The sequence below is a fragment of the Lineus longissimus genome, chromosome 6 (assembly GCF_910592395.1).
Source record: "Lineus longissimus chromosome 6, tnLinLong1.2, whole genome shotgun sequence".
NCBI classification, from domain to species: Eukaryota; Metazoa; Nemertea; class Pilidiophora; order Heteronemertea; family Lineidae; genus Lineus; species Lineus longissimus.
The window spans coordinates 18,395,446-18,415,839 of NC_088313.1; the positions used below are offsets into that span (position 1 = coordinate 18,395,446).

The 20,394-nt window shown below is 41.5% G+C and overlaps 2 protein-coding genes across 3 annotated transcripts; one reads left to right on the forward strand and one right to left on the reverse strand.

Annotated features, from left to right (window-relative positions):
• The first annotated feature begins 513 nt into the window (after window positions 1–513).
• On the forward strand, window positions 514–4,747 carry LOC135489607 (RNA/RNP complex-1-interacting phosphatase-like). Its single transcript, XM_064775035.1, has 9 exons — window positions 514–674; window positions 1,142–1,217; window positions 1,551–1,582; window positions 1,882–2,061; window positions 2,270–2,316; window positions 2,519–2,579; window positions 2,959–3,005; window positions 3,296–3,359; window positions 3,754–4,747. Exons 1-9 carry the CDS (start codon window positions 631–633, stop codon window positions 4,553–4,555), a joined length of 1,353 nt encoding a protein of 450 aa, XP_064631105.1. The 5' UTR covers window positions 514–630; the 3' UTR covers window positions 4,556–4,747.
• A 1,602-nt stretch (window positions 4,748–6,349) lies between these two features.
• Window positions 6,350–20,137, reverse strand: LOC135489584 (uncharacterized). 2 transcript variants are annotated; one of them, XM_064774990.1, is made up of 25 exons: window positions 20,108–20,137; window positions 19,305–19,615; window positions 18,468–18,515; window positions 18,145–18,307; window positions 17,736–18,047; window positions 17,392–17,472; window positions 17,051–17,214; window positions 16,710–16,818; window positions 16,274–16,532; window positions 15,893–15,993; window positions 15,257–15,349; window positions 14,903–15,070; window positions 14,532–14,620; window positions 14,170–14,275; window positions 13,725–13,898; window positions 11,828–13,504; window positions 11,607–11,705; window positions 11,288–11,431; window positions 10,917–11,076; window positions 10,459–10,649; window positions 9,991–10,260; window positions 9,645–9,791; window positions 9,316–9,475; window positions 8,951–9,079; window positions 6,350–8,698 (listed from the first exon to the last, which is right to left on the reverse strand). In XM_064774990.1, exons 2-25 carry the CDS (start codon window positions 19,514–19,516, stop codon window positions 7,191–7,193), a joined length of 6,564 nt encoding a protein of 2,187 aa, XP_064631060.1. In that variant the 5' UTR covers window positions 19,517–19,615; window positions 20,108–20,137; the 3' UTR covers window positions 6,350–7,190. The 2 variants fall into 2 exon arrangements, with proteins under 2 accessions (XP_064631060.1, XP_064631062.1); XM_064774992.1 differs by lacking the exons at window positions 19,305–19,615; window positions 20,108–20,137 and adding an exon at window positions 18,792–18,816.
• Window positions 20,138–20,394: the final 257 nt, after the last annotated feature.

The window sequence follows — 20,394 nt, forward strand, 5'->3', positions numbered from 1 at the left end:
GACCAGATAACCAGCTGGAAGAGGTTAGTTGTTACGTAGGCTGTCATGTCGTCTGCAAAGTTCATTGGTGGTAACCTTGGCGTAACTTTATCTTGCCTGCCTAGCTACTGCCTATATACATGCTTCCCGAAATTGGTGGCTTGCATTGGAACTAACTTTTTCCTCCTTGTCCGTCATTAAAGGCATTCAAGTGTGTCAACCATGACTAACTCCTTTGTCCCTCCACCACAAGGCCTAGTTTCCCCTTATGACATCACTATTTCGGACACTCAGCGCCCCATTTCTGGAAAGGTGTATATTGTCCCTTTAACATGACCTTGGGACAATCTCCCGGTCTTCGGTCCGTAATGTCGAATTTTACAAACACCCGTTGAATTTCTCGCAGAGTCAGTAGGTCGAATGAGGCTAAACAATAATGATTTCTATTGGCGCTGCTTGGAGAATGGGTTGGCGATTTTTGGGGATTCCCCTTTTTCGTTTCGCCGTCGATTCCGCACTTTAGCAGCTCGAAGGGTTTCCCCAAATATCATTCATTTTCTGAAATTTTTACTTCGTTATTTTCTTATTTCACGAACATTAGGATTTCCACTTCCTTTTTTCTGTGAAGAAAACGATTGTTGTTTGTTAGAGATGGGAAGGAACTCAGCAAAAAGGATCTTTAAGATTCCTGGAAGGTGAATTAACAACTGTGATTTAGTGTGAAAACTGCCAACCAACATCATCCACATGCCTGGCTGGCTGGCTGTGCACTGCTTGATTGCATGTGCAGTACATGCGAATGAAAGTGTATGGAAGACGTTCAGACCATCTCTTATTTTCTGAGAATTGTTCATCGATTATTCTACATAAGCAGGATACGGCGGTTATTTAGTTTGTTTATTGGATTAGTTCGGAATCCGAAAGTGGAAAAAAAACAATAACAGAAAAGTACCGGCACGCGCACTACCTTTTTGGGGGTATCTTGGTCTTTTAGCACTCACCTAAGTAGTAAGGCCTACTGGGCTACATGTAGGTGCAAGGGAATCCAGGGTCAATTAAGGTCAAATAAATTATGTGTCTCTTTACCATTGGACAGTAATTTTGTTCCAATCTATTTACGTTACAATACATCTAGACTTAAGAGTGGGTTTTTTTCTTCCAGATGGCAACCCTACACACCAGTGGGAGATCAAATTGCTGGCACGCGCTTTATCAGTTTTAAAGTTCCACTGAAGGAGGTAAGACATTCATCTTTTATCAGAGGTGTAGTGACCTTGGCTACTTCTCTGGTTTTCCTTTCCTCCCTCGAGTATTTGAGGGAGGTCTTACACCTAAAGCTGTTTGCCTGTCATTTTCTATGATCAGGTTCTAAGAAAGCATAACTTTATTTCTATTTATCATCATGGGCCTCTTACTTGATCTTGACCTGCTGGCTTTAGGTGTCATTCAAACCAACTTCTTCCATACACACAAAAAGCTTTCCTTGTTTGAGAAACCCATTAAATGAAGTTAGATTTTAAAGTATAATCTCCTTGAATATTTAACTCGCCAATGGGTCCCTTGTTTTGCAGGAGTTCAACATCAATCTCTCAGAAGTAGAAAGGTGAGCCTTGAATTATAGAACTAATTACTTGCCTTTGTTTTACCCTCTGTCTAAGAAATAGAACTGTAAGCCTTGAAATAGTTGATTTTGGACTAACATGACTGATCAGTTAACTTAAGGTGGAGAAATGCTTCTGCACTTCAACCTGCTCCCCTATTGTTAACCAGACGTCATTGGCTGCATCTCAATATATGGTCTGGAAAATAGGTAACATTGTTTGGGGATTCTTGTGAAATGGGGTTATATCGTTCATTTCCAAATGGATTGTTCTCACTATGTTACCATGGTTTCCTCCCTAGATTCACCCCGAAAGACCTAATTGCCAAAGTGTCGGAGAAAAGTCTTCAGCTTGGCCTTGTCATCGACTTCACCTACACTGACCGATATTATGACAGCAAAGAAATAATGGATGCCGGCGTGGAGTATGAAAAGATCAAGACTGTCGGGCATAATATTCCTGACAGGGAGATAGTAGAGAGGTGAGTGGAATATCCCTGCATTTTGGCAAAATCCAAGAGATCCTCAGTTGTTCAAAAGTGCTTTGTAAACTTTTAAAGTGTAATTGAGTCTATACTGGATCGGATAATGGTACTTTAAACTGCCAAATCTTCGTACCTTTCAGAAAAAGGATAAATGTTTGCATTTTTATTTTGGCAGGTGACGTAATTTTGATTTGTTTCGTTTCAGATTCACTTCTGTTGTGCAAAAGTTCTTAGAAGATAATGCAGATAATGGTAAGAATACTGTAAAAAAAGAGGGGGTGAGAGTAAAAACCATAGGAAGTTTTGTATTAATCCTCAACATTAAAAATCATGAAAATGGTTTTTTCAGAAATCTTCACGAATCACAAAAATTAAAAGGCACAAAAATTGGTTGATGTATAATGATCCATTTAAGAAATAATCATACATTAACATGTGGTTTTTCTTATTGCAGAAAAATTAATTGGTGTTCACTGTACACATGGTGTTAATAGATCGGGCTATATTTTATGCAGGTGAGTTAATATTAGCTTCATTTCTGATTATCATGAGGTTCTACCATCTTGCCTTACATTACACAAGGAACAGCATTTGTAAGTGCTTATGATATATAGTGCTCATTGTACTGTACAGCTGTACTCACTGTCTCAAAGTACTTTACATTCAATCTCAACCTAATCCTGAAACCTGTAGGAAAAAAAAAATTCACATAATGCTCTACACAAACTTGGCCATTTCAGACCAGTTGAAAGTACAGAGTAGTACTGGCTGAGCCTCGAAACCCACAACCTTTCAATCACAACTTGGATGCTCGTCCACTGTGCCAATGCATTTCCCTTTGTTTTTTCAGTTCATTGACTCTGTCCTTGAGCTGATTCTTTTTTCCCTCTGCAGGTACATGATAGATCATCTTGGGTTAGAGCCAGACGCAGCCATAGAGGGTAGGTTGGCTCTGTCAGATATTTTTGATATTTTGACCTTCAAAAAGTTATCATCATGGGTCAGACTGGTCTCCCTTGCTATGGTAGGCAACCAGTCTAAGAGAGAAAACTCTGAAAACTACTGTCTAGGCCTATTCTATAGTTCGGCCGTTATCTCAGTCATACCTTTATACGATCTCCTGGTGCGGTATGCAGTGTCCTGTGAGCTGAGCATCAACTTGATATGATAGCAGCAATACTTTTCTCCTGAGAGAACTGTTACTTATTTTGCCCTTACAACTTGTTTTCAGCTTTCAACAAAGCAAGGGGTCACGATTTGGAAAGGGAGAATTACCTGTGTGAGCTGAGAGGGGGGTAAGCACTTACTTTTTGTTGCAGAACTGAATGAAGACATTTTAACTCCTCTCCCGAAATTATGTGGTCAACATTTGGTCGGAGGAATATCTTTTATCATCCTTGGAGAAAGAGGCATCTCTCAACGTTTGCAACACCCTCACCCTCCTTGTGTGGGCCATGTCATCAACTTGGTCACATCAGTATTGTTGTTTTTGTTATGCGAGGTGCAGTGCATGGTAGCTTACTGCTTTTTTCTTTCAAATGATGAAGGAAAAAAACCTGGTTTCTTTCACATAAACTGGGTTTGTTTTAATAAATAAACAAATGGCTTGCCGTAAAAGTGCAATATGCTCCGAGCTGTATGTGTTCAAATGTCTCAATGATGCAGTAATGAGATCATTTTATTTTGAAGGACTGCAGTTGAAATCGAGGAAGTTGAGAGGATGATGGAAGAAAAGCATCTTAAGGAAATGAAGCCAAATCGTACGCCAAAGAGAATACGAAAAACTCCTCCGCCTCCTAGAACTGATAAAAAAAAGCGTCCCCCTCGTCATGTTCGATTGCAAAGCTCAAACGAAGGCTGGTCTGAAGGTGGCAGTGACCGCACACAGGGTTTGGGAATGCGTGGACGAGATAGGGGTAACCAGGGTCGAGGCTTTGGCAACCATAGGCAACCTTGGGGTCATGATGCGTATGACAGGCATGGGGCATACAGTCACCAGAGAGGAGGTTGGGGTGACAATGGACCAGGTTTGGGTGATAGTGGATCAGGTTTTGGTAGACCAGGACCAATGTACCGTAACCCACAACGTGGTTGGGGTGGCCAGAGATCTGGTTTCCATCCCACTAGTCATAGTTTGGGTGAGGAAGCGCCTGCTTGGGATAACCAAGGATGTGGTTTTGGTGAATCGGGTTTTGGTTGGGGTAACCAAGGTTCTCGTTTTGGTAAGCAAGGTCCTGGTTTAGGTAACCAAGTTCCTGGTTTGGGTCACCAAGTGCCTGGGTATGGTAATGCATATCACGATTGGGGTAAGGACATTGGATTTGTAGACTCTGATCAGGAAAGGATAAAAGAAGCAATGAAAGAAGGTTTTCAAATGGGAGTAAAAAGTGCATTGAATAGAGGATTGAGTCGTAGTACGGAAGGTTTACCAAGAAGTCGTGACAGAAATGTTGAGATTGGAAGGCGGAGGAGTGGTGAGGAGCGATGGTGATAGAAAGTGAATCCAAGAACTGTCAATTGACTCCTTGCTATCAAGTTTATGCTTGCTGTTAACTGTGAAGTGGTATTGTTTCATGGTTCATGGAGGTTTTAGTATGATTTTATCACATTTATGTTGGTGTCACATGGGATGGTACAGTCATGTGTAATCTGTGCGCAAGAATATACAATGGGGAATTAATAAATGTCATTTTTAAATAAATTCTTTTGTCAATTTGTTCAGCCTGATTCATATTCTTTGTAAAGCTCTGAATGTATGACCTCTGATGAGGTAAAGTCTTTTGGAAAGCAAAAGACCTACCCATAAATTAGTGCCAAACCATAGTGGCACATCAAAACACAAGTCATGACAGTTGAATTCACTTTGAAGAACGATTCCTCTAAGGCAAGAGTGAATGCAAAAGAGCCCATTCGGCAACCAAGTCCGGGACAATAGGACAATGTCACAACCAAAAATGAAGACTGATAAAGACAACGATCTAATCCCGCACAGAATCACACTTGCATCTCAAAAGTAGAATTTTGCCATCTTCTAATCCTTGCTGACATGATTTCTGCTGAGATTATAACAGATACATGTCCATGTAAGCGGGATTAGCTTACAGCATCTTTAAAGTGAACTTGTCCAAGCATTTTGGTTGTGACTTTGCCCTCGATAGGAATCATAGGGATGATTTGTTATGTCTTTCCATTACAGCAGTGACCATTGAGCTGAGCTAAGCCTATTGTAGATGTAACATGAAACAGTTGCGTATGTACCAAACTTCCTTCTGGTAACGAGTGAATCAATACCGGAATGGGACAGCCCTCGGCAACCAGTCAAGGTATTTTCGCCTCAACAATTAACACCTTCAGCGCCAGTGTTTCACCCCCTTTTCAGACCCCCAGGGAAAAAAAGTATAAGAGATGGCTGCATAAGGTCTTTTGCAGTGACTTCTCCAAGACAAGGTCTTCTTGAATCAATAGAGTTATGTTAGCTACACTCCTTAACTATATTTTATTTTTTGGTTGAAAAATGACCAAAAATGACTGTGGTTGGGTGGTTGGGTATTTTCAGTTTCTAAATTGCCCTGAAGATGGCGAATCTGGTCAGGTCACAACCTAGAAATTACACCAAGGTTACCACAAATCAACTTTCGAGACGACAGGACAGCCTAAGAAGTCCTGAATTTGCCTTTTGCCTTCCGGATCCTTTATTTTAAAACTTATATCTGCACTGATAACACTGTGTCAAGGTTTGTCTTCATAATGCCTGGATGTGACTATAGCTTCCAGAGACATTGAGCAAGGGCAAAGGTTTGACTCGATAGTGTGCCTGTGCCTATCTCTCCTCATCTTTCTTTAGCTGAGAATTATCCTATTCTAGTTTTGAACCAAGAGACACTCTTCAGATCGGTTTTCAGTGAAATAAAGTGCAGTGCACTGTCCCATGTGAAGGCTATGTTCAGCAGGAGTCAATCAGTACTGTCCATGACCTTCGGATTTTAGGGTCTGTCATACATCTAGATTCTGATAACCAGCTCCATACACACTGGATGCCCAAAATTTAGTGGGGGCTGAAGGTCCTTTGGGAGGTATTGTCCATTGGGGGAGGAATCGAATTGTTTGTCTTGATGCATGAACAAAACAATAGGATTCCTGTTTGAGGGTGAATAGTCCCAGGACACAATATTTGTGACTGACAATAAACAAGATAGGAAGATTGTGTACTGCAGACACCAATCGGTTGCCAAATATAAAAGGGATGAAAAAGGTTTTATAAATGCAATATAGTTTTATTTTCCTCAAATATTCATATAACATTCCTCTTTGTTCATTTTCATAAAATTTGTAGCACCATGTTTAAAATTACACACCTTAAAAAGTATTTGAACATTTCTGAATATCACCAGATGAAAGACTGTTTCCATAAACCATCACGCATGCATTTTATAACATGTCAGTGGCTTAACCGACATTGAACAATTTTTTTGCAGTCGCCATTTGTCCCTTAAATCATGTTTATAAGGGAGTTCACAACAGTATCCTGCACACTCCATAGTAAAATATTTTCATTATGAGAGGAAGAACAACTGTAAAAGATTACATCTGTCATAAAAAATATCCACATTCTGAACTAGAACACCGAGTTAAAAATTGATGATGTCGAGCATGGAGCTGAACTATAGGCCAGGACCAAGCTGTCTCCCAAGGTTTTGGGCAAATTGGCAGCTATGCTTGAGCAGTGTTTGGCCAATTTGAGGTAACAATTTCTATTCGTAAAGCCTTCAAACTGAACAGTGAAATGTGACTTGAACTGTTTTTTCAAACCGCTGCAGCAAAAACGAGGTGCAGTGTAAAAAACATGGAAAATGATATGACATTACAACCAAGGTGTTTTAGACGAGTAAACAATACCAAGACACCATGATTGTGGTAATACTAATATAGCACCAAACCTCTCATCAAAGGATCTAGTGAAGAGTGCTGGTGAAATTATACATTGTTCAGGGATAAATACCAACAAATTATAAGGAAGAATGCAGTTCAATACAAGGAAGCGACACTCACTCCAGACCCTCACTGCTTCCTAATTTTGAAAAAAAATCTATTTGAAATACACTTATATTCGCTGCCCTTCCCCTGCATCAACCAAAGCAGCCTCCATTCACATCACTTTCTTCAAGTGTTTTGATGTCCGTGATCATTTCAACTGGCACCCGACTAAAGAATTTCTTCGTCGTTTTATCATACTTCCTTCTCGTGTACAGTATTGTCAACAAGAAGTTTGTGGTGACCTCCTTATCAATTGCGGACTGGAGTAATGTTCCCGTCAGCTTGGACATGTTGTTATGGCTGTGGTTGTGATCAGTCAAATCCTGGAGGACGCTCTCCGTCAGATTGTGAGTCGATGAACCAATATCCTGGATGCTCTTGAAGCGATACAAATTGTTGCGGCACGACTGGAAAATGGACGAAGACACGACAGTTGAGGAATCAAGATATCGTGGGGCAAACGGACCAAAGGCACTCGCGGAGCGGTAACTCCCAGCCAAGTTGCCACAGTCATTATTCTGGCTCTCAGGCCATCTGTCCAAGTCACTTGATCCTCGAGATGAGTTTTTAGGAGTGGAGGACTCACTGTCACTCAACATATCACCACTGCCCTTTGGAGGTTTGTCCGTTGCATTTAAACAGTCACCCTTTTGGTAATAGATTTTTTCATCCACCCAAGTTGGCGGCGAGTCTTGTCTGCTATTTTGCCAAATTCCTTCCAGTTCTTCACTGCAAGAAACAGTGTCATCTGGCATCTGCCGGTTTTGATCTTCTGCTATCTGTCTGCTCTCCTGAATCACTGAATCATCGTTTTCACTTGTTTGGCTATCTGGCTTCTTTTCTGACAAGTTTTCAACTGCAGTAGCTTCAGTGCAATCTTTATTTGCTTCGCCATCTGGCATGGCACCATTCTTCAGAGTCTGTTCTGAAGCTTGTTCAATCCTGGCACCAACATCTACACTTTCACTTCCTGCCAGCCCACTCAATGGACTTTCATTTGAATCAGTTGCCTCACCTTCAACTTCCCCAGCTATAAGTGCTGGGGATGACTCTTCGACATGATCATTTGACACAGAGACCTCTGACAGACCAGAGTGACTTTCATTTACCCCAGTCTCAACAATATTAGGAGACAATTTATTTTCTGATAGGTTTGCCTGCATAGCTGGCTCATTGTGCTCCACCCTCATTTTATGATTTCTGTCCCTATTTTGCTTTGCAGGATTGTTAGAATGCCTAACAGCATTGGTGTCATGTGCTGGTTGGTCAAGGATTAACGAGCCACACAGCACCTGCAAACTGTCCGAACCAGACCTTGTTGAGTCTGTATGCAAAGTCCCATCATTGCTGGCTTTCTCTTCCACATCCTCCATAATGGGCTGCTCAGCTTGCGGTCGATTTAACCCCTGACCGTAAAAAAATGGTGTCCACACCCCATGCCGCTCGTGTCCGTCATTCCATGGCTGGTCAATGGTGTGATCAGGATCTTCAAAGTCATGTGAGCCTGGCGTTGGCCCCATCCCTTCATTCGCCGGGACCCGTGTCATTCTCGGGTAGCTGACATCAATGTCAGATGCAGCACCAGTTGAGTGAAAGAAACCTGGAATGGACAATGATGAGGGCATGAGGAAGCAGAGAAGGTAACACTCAGGGTGAGATTTATCATAGTCACCTTTCTCAAGCCTACAAGGGTAGTGTGGAATTTGTCACACATTGCCAAGTGTAGAGCTATGGGAAAGGTATACTGACTAGAATAGGCATGCACATGGTGTAATCACCATGAAAGTAGGATGCTGGAAATTCCAAGAATGCCAGTTTCAAACAGAAGCCATATCAATTCATGTGGACATACCTAAAGCATGATGGTCACCATCCACCCCCACAATGATTTGATCGTCAAGCAGTTTCTGGCAGACGTTCTCTGCCGTCTCTCTGGCAAACATCTCACTGGAGCCTTCAGATTCACATCCAGATAGCGGGTCTGAAAAGACAACGTGATATATGATTTCAGAAAACAAACCCAATGGCAATGTCATGTACTTCTTACCAATCAGGGTATTCCAACCATAAAGGCTATCTCACTGAGGACTGTTTAGTCCTACAACTGTTAACATTTCTGTCAGCTGGGAGAGTCTCCCTATAATACGGAATTCCTTCTAAAGGGCTTCCCTTAAACAGAAAAGTTCTATTTGACCACATTACTTTGCATCTTCTTACCCGAAGCTGTGGCAGGAGAGTGTGGATGCTTCATAATCCAGTTGATGATGTCTTCACCCGAAAAGCACTTCCTCAGAAGGTGAAGATCGTGTTTCATCTGCTGCAGGTATCTGGACGGGAGGTGATCGTCATCTTCACTCGAAGACTCTGATTGGTTACACTAGAACAACAGATAAATATATCACTGAAAAGTCACTGCATTAGCATTTTGAATGTGATGTTAGAATATCTCATACACATTAACAAGTTAGTCAACAAAACCTATAGGACAAGAGTTCTAAGGCAAAAATAATTGCTCAGCAGATGGTCATAATCTGTTATGTACTCACTGCTTCATAGAGTTGATAATAGAGTGCTATCAACCTCTCACTGGGCTGGGTGTACAGCTGCAAGAGGAACACCACACGGTCCATCTTTTCCATCATCATGTCCAAGCTCAGATTCTGACACCTTGTGCTCAGGAACTTCATGAAGAACTGAAATATGACCAGAAAGCATTTCGTTAATGGAACGATGAGATAGTGTACACACAAAACAGCGAAATACTTGATGTGATATGGAAATAAGAGGGCAACACACAGTATTCATTCAAAAGGACTATGGCGAGAAATCAGGTGCTTTATCTGATTGGACACTGATTGATATGTTGAAGTGTCTTAGTGACCGAGTACTTACTGACACTGCTTGGAGGAGGAGTTCAGCCTTGGTTTTGGTGTTATCCTTCCAGTGGATCAACTTCTTCACTTCATCATTGAAATCCTCAACAATGTAGACCCACATGTCCTCCACCATGAGTTTGTAGAGGTCAGAATACAGCCAGCGCTTCAACTGCTTGATGTAGTTGCCGAGGAAGTCCGAGACTGGTTGGAGGCGCTCGGCGACACGCTTGTTGCCCATGTTCAGGGAGAGGAGGAGGGAAAGAGCTTCCTTCAGGAAGAGGTTGATCTAAAAGGAATCAAAAATCGAGCATAAGAAGATCTTCCTTCTTTACAATCAACTTACACTATTATGCCTGCCAAATAAATGAGGGAGAAGCCCTTTTCTATTCGTCCTTGCACAAATACAGCTAGTGTTAGTAGATGATTGCACTTGTCAATGTATCTTCAAGTAGGGCCTCTCCCCAATACAGCCTGAAAAACCTACCCTAAAAGCCAACAGCTTGAGCTGGCCCTTCATCAGGATCTGCACATGTTCGTGACAACACTTGATTGTCTCTTCTCCTTCAAGGATGGAACTTGAGGTCTCAGCTAGACCATGTTCACTTGGCGTGGCAGTGAGGTTACTCCGGGAGGCATGGGACACCGGGGTCGAGTAGGAGGAGATGTATTCGTAATCTGAAAAACAAAGCCAGCGCCAATGCGTTTCATTAAACGTCTTTCATAAAGACATTACACAGTAAACAATAGACTTCCTGGCAAGTGCAAGTTCACTTCGGACGAACATTTATTTTTTGAGTTTGATGTCAGTAACTTCTCAACATTCTGGTCTGGTCCTTAGGGGCAACTACTCCATCAAAATTATAAAGTCATTGAAAGCAAGTATTGGGCCTCAACCAGACAATTGCTGACAGACTACGGCTTTACGTCAATGCAAAACCTTACCTCGCATGGACTCCGTCAACTGGGACGTACTACTGACACATCGCGTTGTCGTGGCAACTAGTTTCTTCATCGTCTCCAAGCTGGCGATCTCGGTCATCTGACTCTTGAACTTTGGCAGAAGTTTCAAAATGGTGGAGAGGATATTGACTCTGCAGCACATCTGACGTTTAAAACAAGGGTTGTTTACAATAGAATACACTACCTCAAAGTTCCATGCATCAAATCCAGGAAACAACAACTTACAGCCTTCAAGCGACTTGGAACAACAGAATATTATAATTGATACCAACTGGAGGCACAGGGCTAGAGGCAGCATTCAACCAGGCAGTGGTATCAAACAGCATTGTTACTGGAAAACACAAAACATTTACCTCCTGTGTGACTGGCTCAAACCTGTCAGCCAGATACTTGGCCTTGCAGTCGATATACATGAAACAATTGGTTACGTTTTCGATGATATGACGACAGCCCCAGATCAAGCCACTGTCCTGCTGGCTACACAGATGACCCGTCATCTAGAAAAGAGATTAATGTACAACTAGTATGGCAAAGATTTTCCATTATTTTATTACTCAGTATTGTTCATTTTTGTTCAAATTCTTCATTACATGAGTGAAATGTTTACAAAACAAACTAATGGAAAATAAATTACTGAACTTTTGACACAGATCACGAAACAATATTACTCACCTCTTTCCCAAGGATGCAATTAGACATTTCCACGGGGACGGCACAGAGGTCCAGGCACATTATATTGTCAGCGTAAACTGACAGCGCATTGCAAAGGCCCTGAAAAAACACAAAGACTTGAAGCAAAACAATAAGAAATGCAAATCAGACTCAGGTGGCCAGGTCTTATCAACTTTGAATTACACTATTAGTGTTAGTTGCAAAGAAGGGTACAATCTTACCTTCACAAATTTCTCATAAATCTTCTCCCTCCCAGCCATAATCTCAGAGAAGAATGGTCCCAGCTGATCCCTCTTCAGAGACAAGCTTTTGGGCAATGGCAGCAGGACTTCGAACAGGGACCTCCCAAACCGGATGTAGCGATGGATGGCGATGAACGTATCGAGAAAGGAGCTGGATATGGGTAGTAATAGGTCAGAGGTCAGGACAGAGCTCAGGCCATTTTCGTTGAACAATTCCAAGAAGCCCTGCACGCCATTTTGTGGAGTTAGCTGTGTCATGTTAAGTCTGTGAACACTGTCTTGTCTTTCTGCCGTGTTTGAACGATTTCTGTTTGATTGGTTGCCATTTGGTGTAAGGCCAGAAACTGCGGGGTGAATCTTAGAGTTTGGTTTCAAATGTCCAACACTTGCATCTATTGACGTCACCTGGCTTATGTTGGCTGTATTTGAATAGTCTATGTTGTCATTGATGTGAGCAATACCTGACCCATGGTGACCTTGACCTACATTTCCATTGCGGTCTGCCTTGGGGGTGTGAATCTTAAACCCAACAGCTGAAGTGCTGGCAGCTTTTTTCTGCACCCCAATCCCAGGGACATCTGCAGGATATACAATATTGCCACTGACGTTCGGAACACTCTTATGCAAGGACGACATTTTGCTGACTTTGAACACATCCTCGAAGAACTGAAAATCCCGATCAGGGTCAATTTCATCAGCATCTTCTTCATCACTTGAACTCAAAGCATCCTCAAAATGATTCATCCTGATCCTTCTTGGCGCCCCTCGGATCCCCTCCACAACTTGAGATGCATCGCCTGTTTGTACAGGAAGGCTTTGCTCACTGGACCAACTATGTCCATGATTCAACAACTGAGCATGGGCACCACCCTGCTGTGTGTCAAGACCACCCTCGGACACTCCGTTAGCATTTGAGACCTTCTCTTGCTGATCAAGTCCCATTGCACTATCTTTCAACAGCTTCTGGCTTGCTAATTCACCAAATGCTTCAAAGTCTGACGACTCTGTTCGCTTGCCTAACAGTGCAACCAACTGGTGGCTCAACTTCTGGCCCTCTGCTTCATCTAAAAATTTCCTTGGTGACTTCATGTCTTTGTAGTGCAGCCAGAACTGCCGATGTTGTCGTAACAATTCCTCTTCCTCCTCATTGTAACTGATGGTGCTGTTCGATCCATGTTCAGAAAATGCATTGAGCGGACATGAAGTGGACAGAAAGTTATCACGGCCACCTTCCTGGTCAGTTTTATCACGTGCAGTTGATGAGCGACGGTAAAGGTCTTGCTCCGAATGAATGTGGAGAATCGCACTGCCCCTTCTATCACTCATACAACCCTGTTTCTGGAGATCAGGAGTTGAGACGCTGTGTGTAAGAGTGTGACCTCTGGAGAACTGGAGGAAGTTTCCAGCACGGCTCCCATCGACAATATCCTGTGATTTAACTGAATCATTGCTTGAATGGGTACTGTCTTCGATAACTTGATTTTCTGGTCGATTCTGGCTGAATTTGAAACCACTGATAAGTTTATTGGTCATTCTCATGATTGGACTTTCTCGTTTTTGGGCATTAGAAACACCATGTTGACTCTGATGAGAACTGTCAGGATCTGGACTAGACACGTGGCTTTCTCTTGACTCCTGTATCACAGCTGTCTCACTCTGAAATGATGATAGTCAAAGACCATTAGTGCACAACCAACTTTAGCACCTTTAGATTGGGTGTGACTGATAGCACTTTACAGCACCAGTCACTATTTCAGTTATCAAGAGCGGCTGTCAATGCATAGATCCTGGATGTCTAATGGATGTCATACGAAATTCGTTATACTTGCAATATAGTTTTGAAAAGTCTTTTTCAAAATTTGAGAAATGTACAAACCTCCCTTGCCAGACTAGACACAGAAGAGGGCATGCGAGTAGATGGCGAACTGAATGCCGAGTTAGCAGAGTGTGACAGGGAATGCTGGGAAGACGACCGCTGACGAGGTTGAGGGGTCATCACAGATGGCTTAGGGCTGAGATCAGCATCGGGCGGAAGGATGACTATAGTAAACTGAAAACGAGATATAACAATTCAGTGGTGAAATCTACAAGCAACAGACACATTAGGTACCAGCATCTTTTGGGTGTGTTGTGTCAATCAAGAGCCCTGTCATCACTAGCATAGATCTTCAGGATAAATGGTCAGCAGTACTCTCAAGACTAAATGTTAAGAAAATCCAGTAATTTTTGTTTTAAAGTGCCAATGCAAGCCATGGAGGTATGGAGGCTGATTTCTGCTGCTGATACATTACTGACGAAATGAAGTAAGTTTAAAACAGTACCTTGTCTTTTGAGACAGCCTCTATGACTAAGCTTTGCATATGTCCTTTAAGTGCTCTCAACCACAACAGACTCTGGGGCAAGAAGGTCAGGTGCCATGTTTGCGATCTGGAAAATCATTGGCCATGTAAAGTTTCTTTTGATGTATTAACAGCAAGCAGGTATGTATTGTAGCAATCATGATGGGGTTCAAATCTTGCTTTTTTGTATTATGCACCATATTTTATCAGGGGACTTGTACACAGAAAGTATAATCTGACAGTAGGTTCCATTAGTAACATCCTCCTCTGCTAGGTGTCTGCTTTATAGTAGTCGCAAATTGAACGGATATGAAGAATGCCAATGGAACCTTGGTACAACTTACTCTAGTGGAATGTATTCAGCCCAGTCTTTGTCTAACTGGTGGAGGTTGTATGCTAAACTCAGCAGCAGGTGGTTGATACAGTTAGGGTCCTGAAAAACACAGTCAGAGAAATCATTAACAACAATTCAAATGGAGGAGAAAACTGAAATATTGAGATTGCCCACAGTGGAGTAGCCCAAGGGTGCCCATACAGAAGAAGCTGAAGGTTGCCCATGTTGAAGAAGCTGGATACTGGCCCACGGAAGAATATGGTATGAATCATGCAAATACAATCGGTTTCAGTTCATTTCTAACAAATAGTTCTTGTCAAATTTGGTGAATATGGATGCCCAAACTGTCTTCTGATCTATGAAAGACTTCAAAGGACTTACCACATTCTTGAGAACATCTTCGCACAGTATCTCCACGTCGCCCATCAGTAGTTTATAGAACTCCACGGCAGCTTCCTGGGCGATGTCAAAATATCTCTCAAACGACGGTCCGTAGTTGTTTTTGTAATCTGTCACCTCATCCATGATACGAGCCAGCACCATATTCAGCTGGAATGACCAGAATTCATTTGGCAAATCTCAACAATATCATTATCGTCTAGTGTTTCACAAGCATCTCATTTCGGCCTCTTTATAGGTAGAGATCAATGAGCTTCTGCCGCCATCACTAATATTGTGTGGTAACCTTGGAATACTAAGCAAATCACAAGTCTAAACTTGAAACATAATACTTACCAATTCTGGACAGAGTGAGTTATCAAAGGCATTGATCATGAGTTCATGACTGGCAAGCATCTTATGTCTTTCATAGGCGGTCCTGAATCCTTGCTAAAATGAAAGAAAATGCATCCAGATTTTAGTAAAGTCGCAGTATACTACAACAGCAGCCAAAGGCTGTATGTTGGTTGCTTAGTCCTGGGCCCGGTTGTTCAAAAGAAGTTAAATTTCATTGATGTTAAGTTAAATATCAACGTTAAATTCCTTAACTTGGCGTTAGCTAACTTGGCGTTAAATTTGGGTTGTTCAAAACAACGTTGGGGTAAACTAACGCTAATGTTAGTAAATATTGCATCTTGGTTCACTGATGTTAGTTGCCATGGTAGGTATAGGTAATCAAGTTAAAGATAACGTTAGATTTAACTTAGGGTTTTAGGTAAGTTAAATCTAACGTTAAAGATAACGCCAATGTTAGGCTAATATTGTTTGAACAACTCAAAATAAAACTTGACGTTATCTTAACGCCAAGTCAGGAATTTTAACGTTAAGTTATCTTTAAAAATGTATTTCTTCTTTTGAACAACCGGGCCCTGTACTTTGTTCAGGCATTGCCTGGTTTGAAATAAGTCCCTGCAATGCAATTCCAAAACTTACGAATGAAAACTGCATTAGGTAATCCTTGATCGGCTTCTGGTCCTCACCAGACAAGTAGGCCTTTAGCTCCAGAACTTTATGCAGCAACTGAATCAGGGAGGCTGGAACAGAACAGAGGAATAAGAAAGATAGAAGATCTGCATTAAAACATGAAAACCCAGGCAGCAGGAAAAGTAAATGCTGAAGATGAGTTTTACTTCACTATTATGAATTATAGCCAGGATTCCACAGCCAACGATTTATGCTGAAATAAGGTTGTGGCCTTATTTTCTGATTAAAACCAATTCAATGGAGAATATTTGGGCTATTGCACGCTAACAACCAAGAGGATCCTGAAACCTGTTGTCAAAACTGAATTGAAACGCTTGATCAGTAACTCACCCACGCCTTCTGGGGGTCTGTTTCCAGGGAAGAGCCGCTTGACCCGTGTTAATGAATTCTCACATTGTCCGTGGAGCCAACCACTACACGTGCTGAGAAGTTGCAGTTCATCCTCCGTCATGATGATGCGACCACGACAGGATGGCAACATGTCGCTAATGGCCATCATGTGTGAAATTATATGCTGTGTGAACCAGGGTTCATTCATGAAGTTCTCTGTTAGATATTCGAGGTAGACCAACTTCCGGTACATTTCCCCCTTGGAAGAAAAATAGATACAAACTTAACTCCGCTGTAGGCTGTGCCCATCTATGTCACAAAAGTATAAGCATATTGATGGTCACATGTTATCATGTGACCTTTATTGATTATTACGCTTGCTAAATGAGAAAATTTGCTAACATTAACTGGTTTACAGTTCAATGTATATGCTCACCACGCCATATCTGAGGCCAAATTCCTTGAGCAGACGCCTTGAAGCAGACGAGAGGGGAGTCCTTGGGCCACTCAAATTGTTTCGGGCAGTCTGGTAAATACGCTCATAACTGGAAATACAATCAAACTGTTCTATCAAAGACTGATTTTATTCCACAAGAACGATTTGCCTCCCAAGTTGGCAATTTCAGCATTTAGAATTTCACCACAATAGCAAACCGCGGCAGTGTCCCAAAATGTAGCTTACACCCTTAGCTACATGAACATATTGATAGCTTCTTATGCCACAAATGCAGCTTACTACCCATTTTGGTGTGATGGGTCACATATTGTTTGCCTTACCCAAGCAGTTTTTTCATCAGGAGTTTATACTGCTCATGCTTTCCTTTGAGTGACTCTGTATGCAGCGTTACTGGAGGAGGGAGAGAATAGTGCCAGAATTTTGCCAGGAGTTGTGTAATGTGTTGACGTTCCCACTGTTGCCATTGGTCATAGGCATATCGACTCTGAAAGAAAACAAAAAGTGTCCAATGTATCAATGATTTCTTTGTCTTTATCTGCGAACTCTGTGTATTGTTAACGTAACCCTGCCAAGGTCATATGTGGGAATTTCTGGATTATACTCTGATGCTGTTGAAATGATGGAGTTGGCTTGGACTTTCTGATGCGAACACACAACTCACCACAAATGCCTTTGGGTTGTAGTAAGGATGTTTGTTTGTTTCCAGCACAGACAACTGACTCACTAACTCCTCAGCCAAAATCTGAAAAGAAACAATACTACAGTACTGTAAACCGCTAAATGTGTGCACTTCTGTATTGTTGCGATTTGTGAATAACACTGTTAAGGATTACTGGTCTGGTCCTATTCATGCTGATAAGACGGCATTGCACGTCAGTCTGAAACTTTATGAAAGGATTTAAACTGTTGCAAAATGCCATTTTCAGCATGGATCGAATCTTGATTACAATAAGAACTAGATATGCAGATTGGAATGTCTTGAACCAGATTAGGTTATTGCCTCACCTTTGGTTGTCCTTTCTTTGCATACCGACTAAAGGCAACCCGATCATACTGCCTGGCTCTCTCCTCACTCAACCTGAATGCCTTCCGTAGAATATCACACAACGTCTCAGCCTGAATCAGGGTCGATGTGTCCTCATCATCATTAGTAGCCAACGGCAACTCCTCATGAAGATTAGGGGTCTCCTCACTGATGGTGAATGTGAAAAGATGGCGGGGTCCTGGCGAAGGCGTGTGGGGCGTTGGAGGTGGGTCTGGCGCACATAGTTTTGGGAAGTAGGCGCACAGGATGGCATCTCGATACAGCTGGAAGTCCTGAAGACAATTCAAGTATGTGATTATTGTTGCATGGTAACATTCTGATGTAATTGGCTCTTACTCCAAACGGCATTAATATGCGTCAACAACATACCTCATCTTCCAGTTTATCCAAATTGGCCCTCTCCTGTACCTGTTGCATCATGGCACCTTCTTCTACAGAGCGATCCTTATTGCACTGGCCCTGCACCAGTCTGACATTGCTGAACGTGGTCCGACATCCCGACCTGGTTAGTTTGGCACGGCAGATTCTCGCACTGAAAGTGAAATTCGAACATGTTAAAATCGTAAGACTGGTCACTTTGGGCTTGACACATTACAGCTAAATTAGCCTGAGTTATGCAGACAAGGCAATTTTTACAGGGTTTTTTACAATTGAATATAGCACTAGTTTAGGAGTTCAGCTGTTATACTTACTCAAGTTGGCAGAAGAAGTTGTGGATATTTTCTAAGGTTGCTGCATGGCTGAAGAGGAAAGAATAAAACTATTTTTCTCAGAATTTTTTCATCTTCATTTTTTCCCTCATCCTTTTGGGTTTCATAAATTGCTGCCAATTGACAAGACTGTCAACAGCCATAAACAATCTGACACCATCAGGTAAATCAATGAAATTTCAACAACTTACAAGTTACAGCAAGCAAATTTATTGCATTTGATGAGGAAAGATTACACTAAAAATTTTCCTGATGAAATGTTGAATGGCACAAAATTATCAAATTCATCAAATATCGCACAATTACTGCAAGACAATGTGCATGTACTTCCTGAATTAGTTGTTCGACATTGTAAGATAAGTAGCCTGATCACGAGGAACAAAGAAGTTCAAAGTCCCACCAATTGATAGGACAGTGTGGAATATGAAACGGTTTTCCATTTTGACATTGTCTAAAGGCCTATGTACACTTTATCGGCAGACTGTCACATGATGACACACATGCTGGGCCTAAATGATTACTTATACACAATGATAAAATTATTACATTTGCTTGAAATAAAATGGGTCAGTTCCTTGTTTTTTAAAGGGGAATGTCATGACACAGCTACTTTCATTTGGCAGAACTTTAGTTTTATGGCATTGACAACCAGTTTTCCTCAGATTTCCAAGTGACACATTGTCATTCCTAGTACCATGTTATCCTTACATTCACTACTGTCTCAAGACATGCATGGCTCCTCACTTTATATCTAATACATGTAATAGTATTAGTCCTCTCATTCATTTCATTAAACTACTAACAAAAACATAAACTTACCTTAGAATAATATTACCAGGGTCAGATTGCAAAACATTTGTTAGATTATCATCCTCCTTATAAGATGTCAGTACGTGATTCCAACGAATTTCTTCTGCCTTAAGCAACACATAGAGACAATGCTCAAAAGAGACCAGAGAGACTGTCCTCTGATCTGCATCCTTTTCTTGTGGTTGGCCTAAGACAGTTCGACTGCGAGTTCTCCCTGGCATGACTGGCTCTTAGCTGCTGGTAGGCATCATCAACTTAGACATCATACAAAGATAGTCGAGTCGTAATTTGTTTTTTTCTAAGATATCAATGGGTTGAGCCTGAAAGAATAGAATAAGTAGGCAATCTAAGAGAGAGACAACAAACACAAATGTCTAGTCCGCACTGGATCGCAATTTGGACTACGCCTATCATGCCCTATGTGATGTCATCATGTTCAATGTTGCCTTGCTCGAGTAGTCAGTAGAGATTTCCTACATGTCCTATAGGCCTACTGCAAAGTGTCACCTTTTTTATTGTCCTACAATACATGATCATTAGACAAGTTACATGTAATATGATGATCATGATGTCCAACCTCTTTCACTAGACCTGAAGTTGCTGAGCATCTGATGGATTGATGAAATTGAAAAGTGAAAAACTGACTGAAAGAGAAATCATTAGTTATCAACTCTGTTTTATACTTTTTTAAACGACAGTAATCATTTATGATCTAACGTTCAATGTAAGAGTAAACTACCGGTCCAAATTGCGAGAATTCTTGGAAAGAAGAGAATAAAAGGAGAAAAACAGGGCTCAGAAAGGCCACATACAGAAAAACGCTGCCGCCATTTTGAACAAAGTCAGTGTCACATGACCACTTAACAACTTTTGAAACCATCCAAAAGTTTTTCCAAGATAATTCAAATATCATACACCAAATAAGATAAAAATCGTATAGATAATAATGATAATAATAATAAGCAAAGATTAAGTCAATATGCTTAAACATGAGCATCTGTAAAAGAAACGGAAAAATTGATACAAATTTCAAAATTCACAAGCCCAAGCCTTCTGAACTAGTCCAAAACGTAAACGGCAACACGTGGATATGATCTTA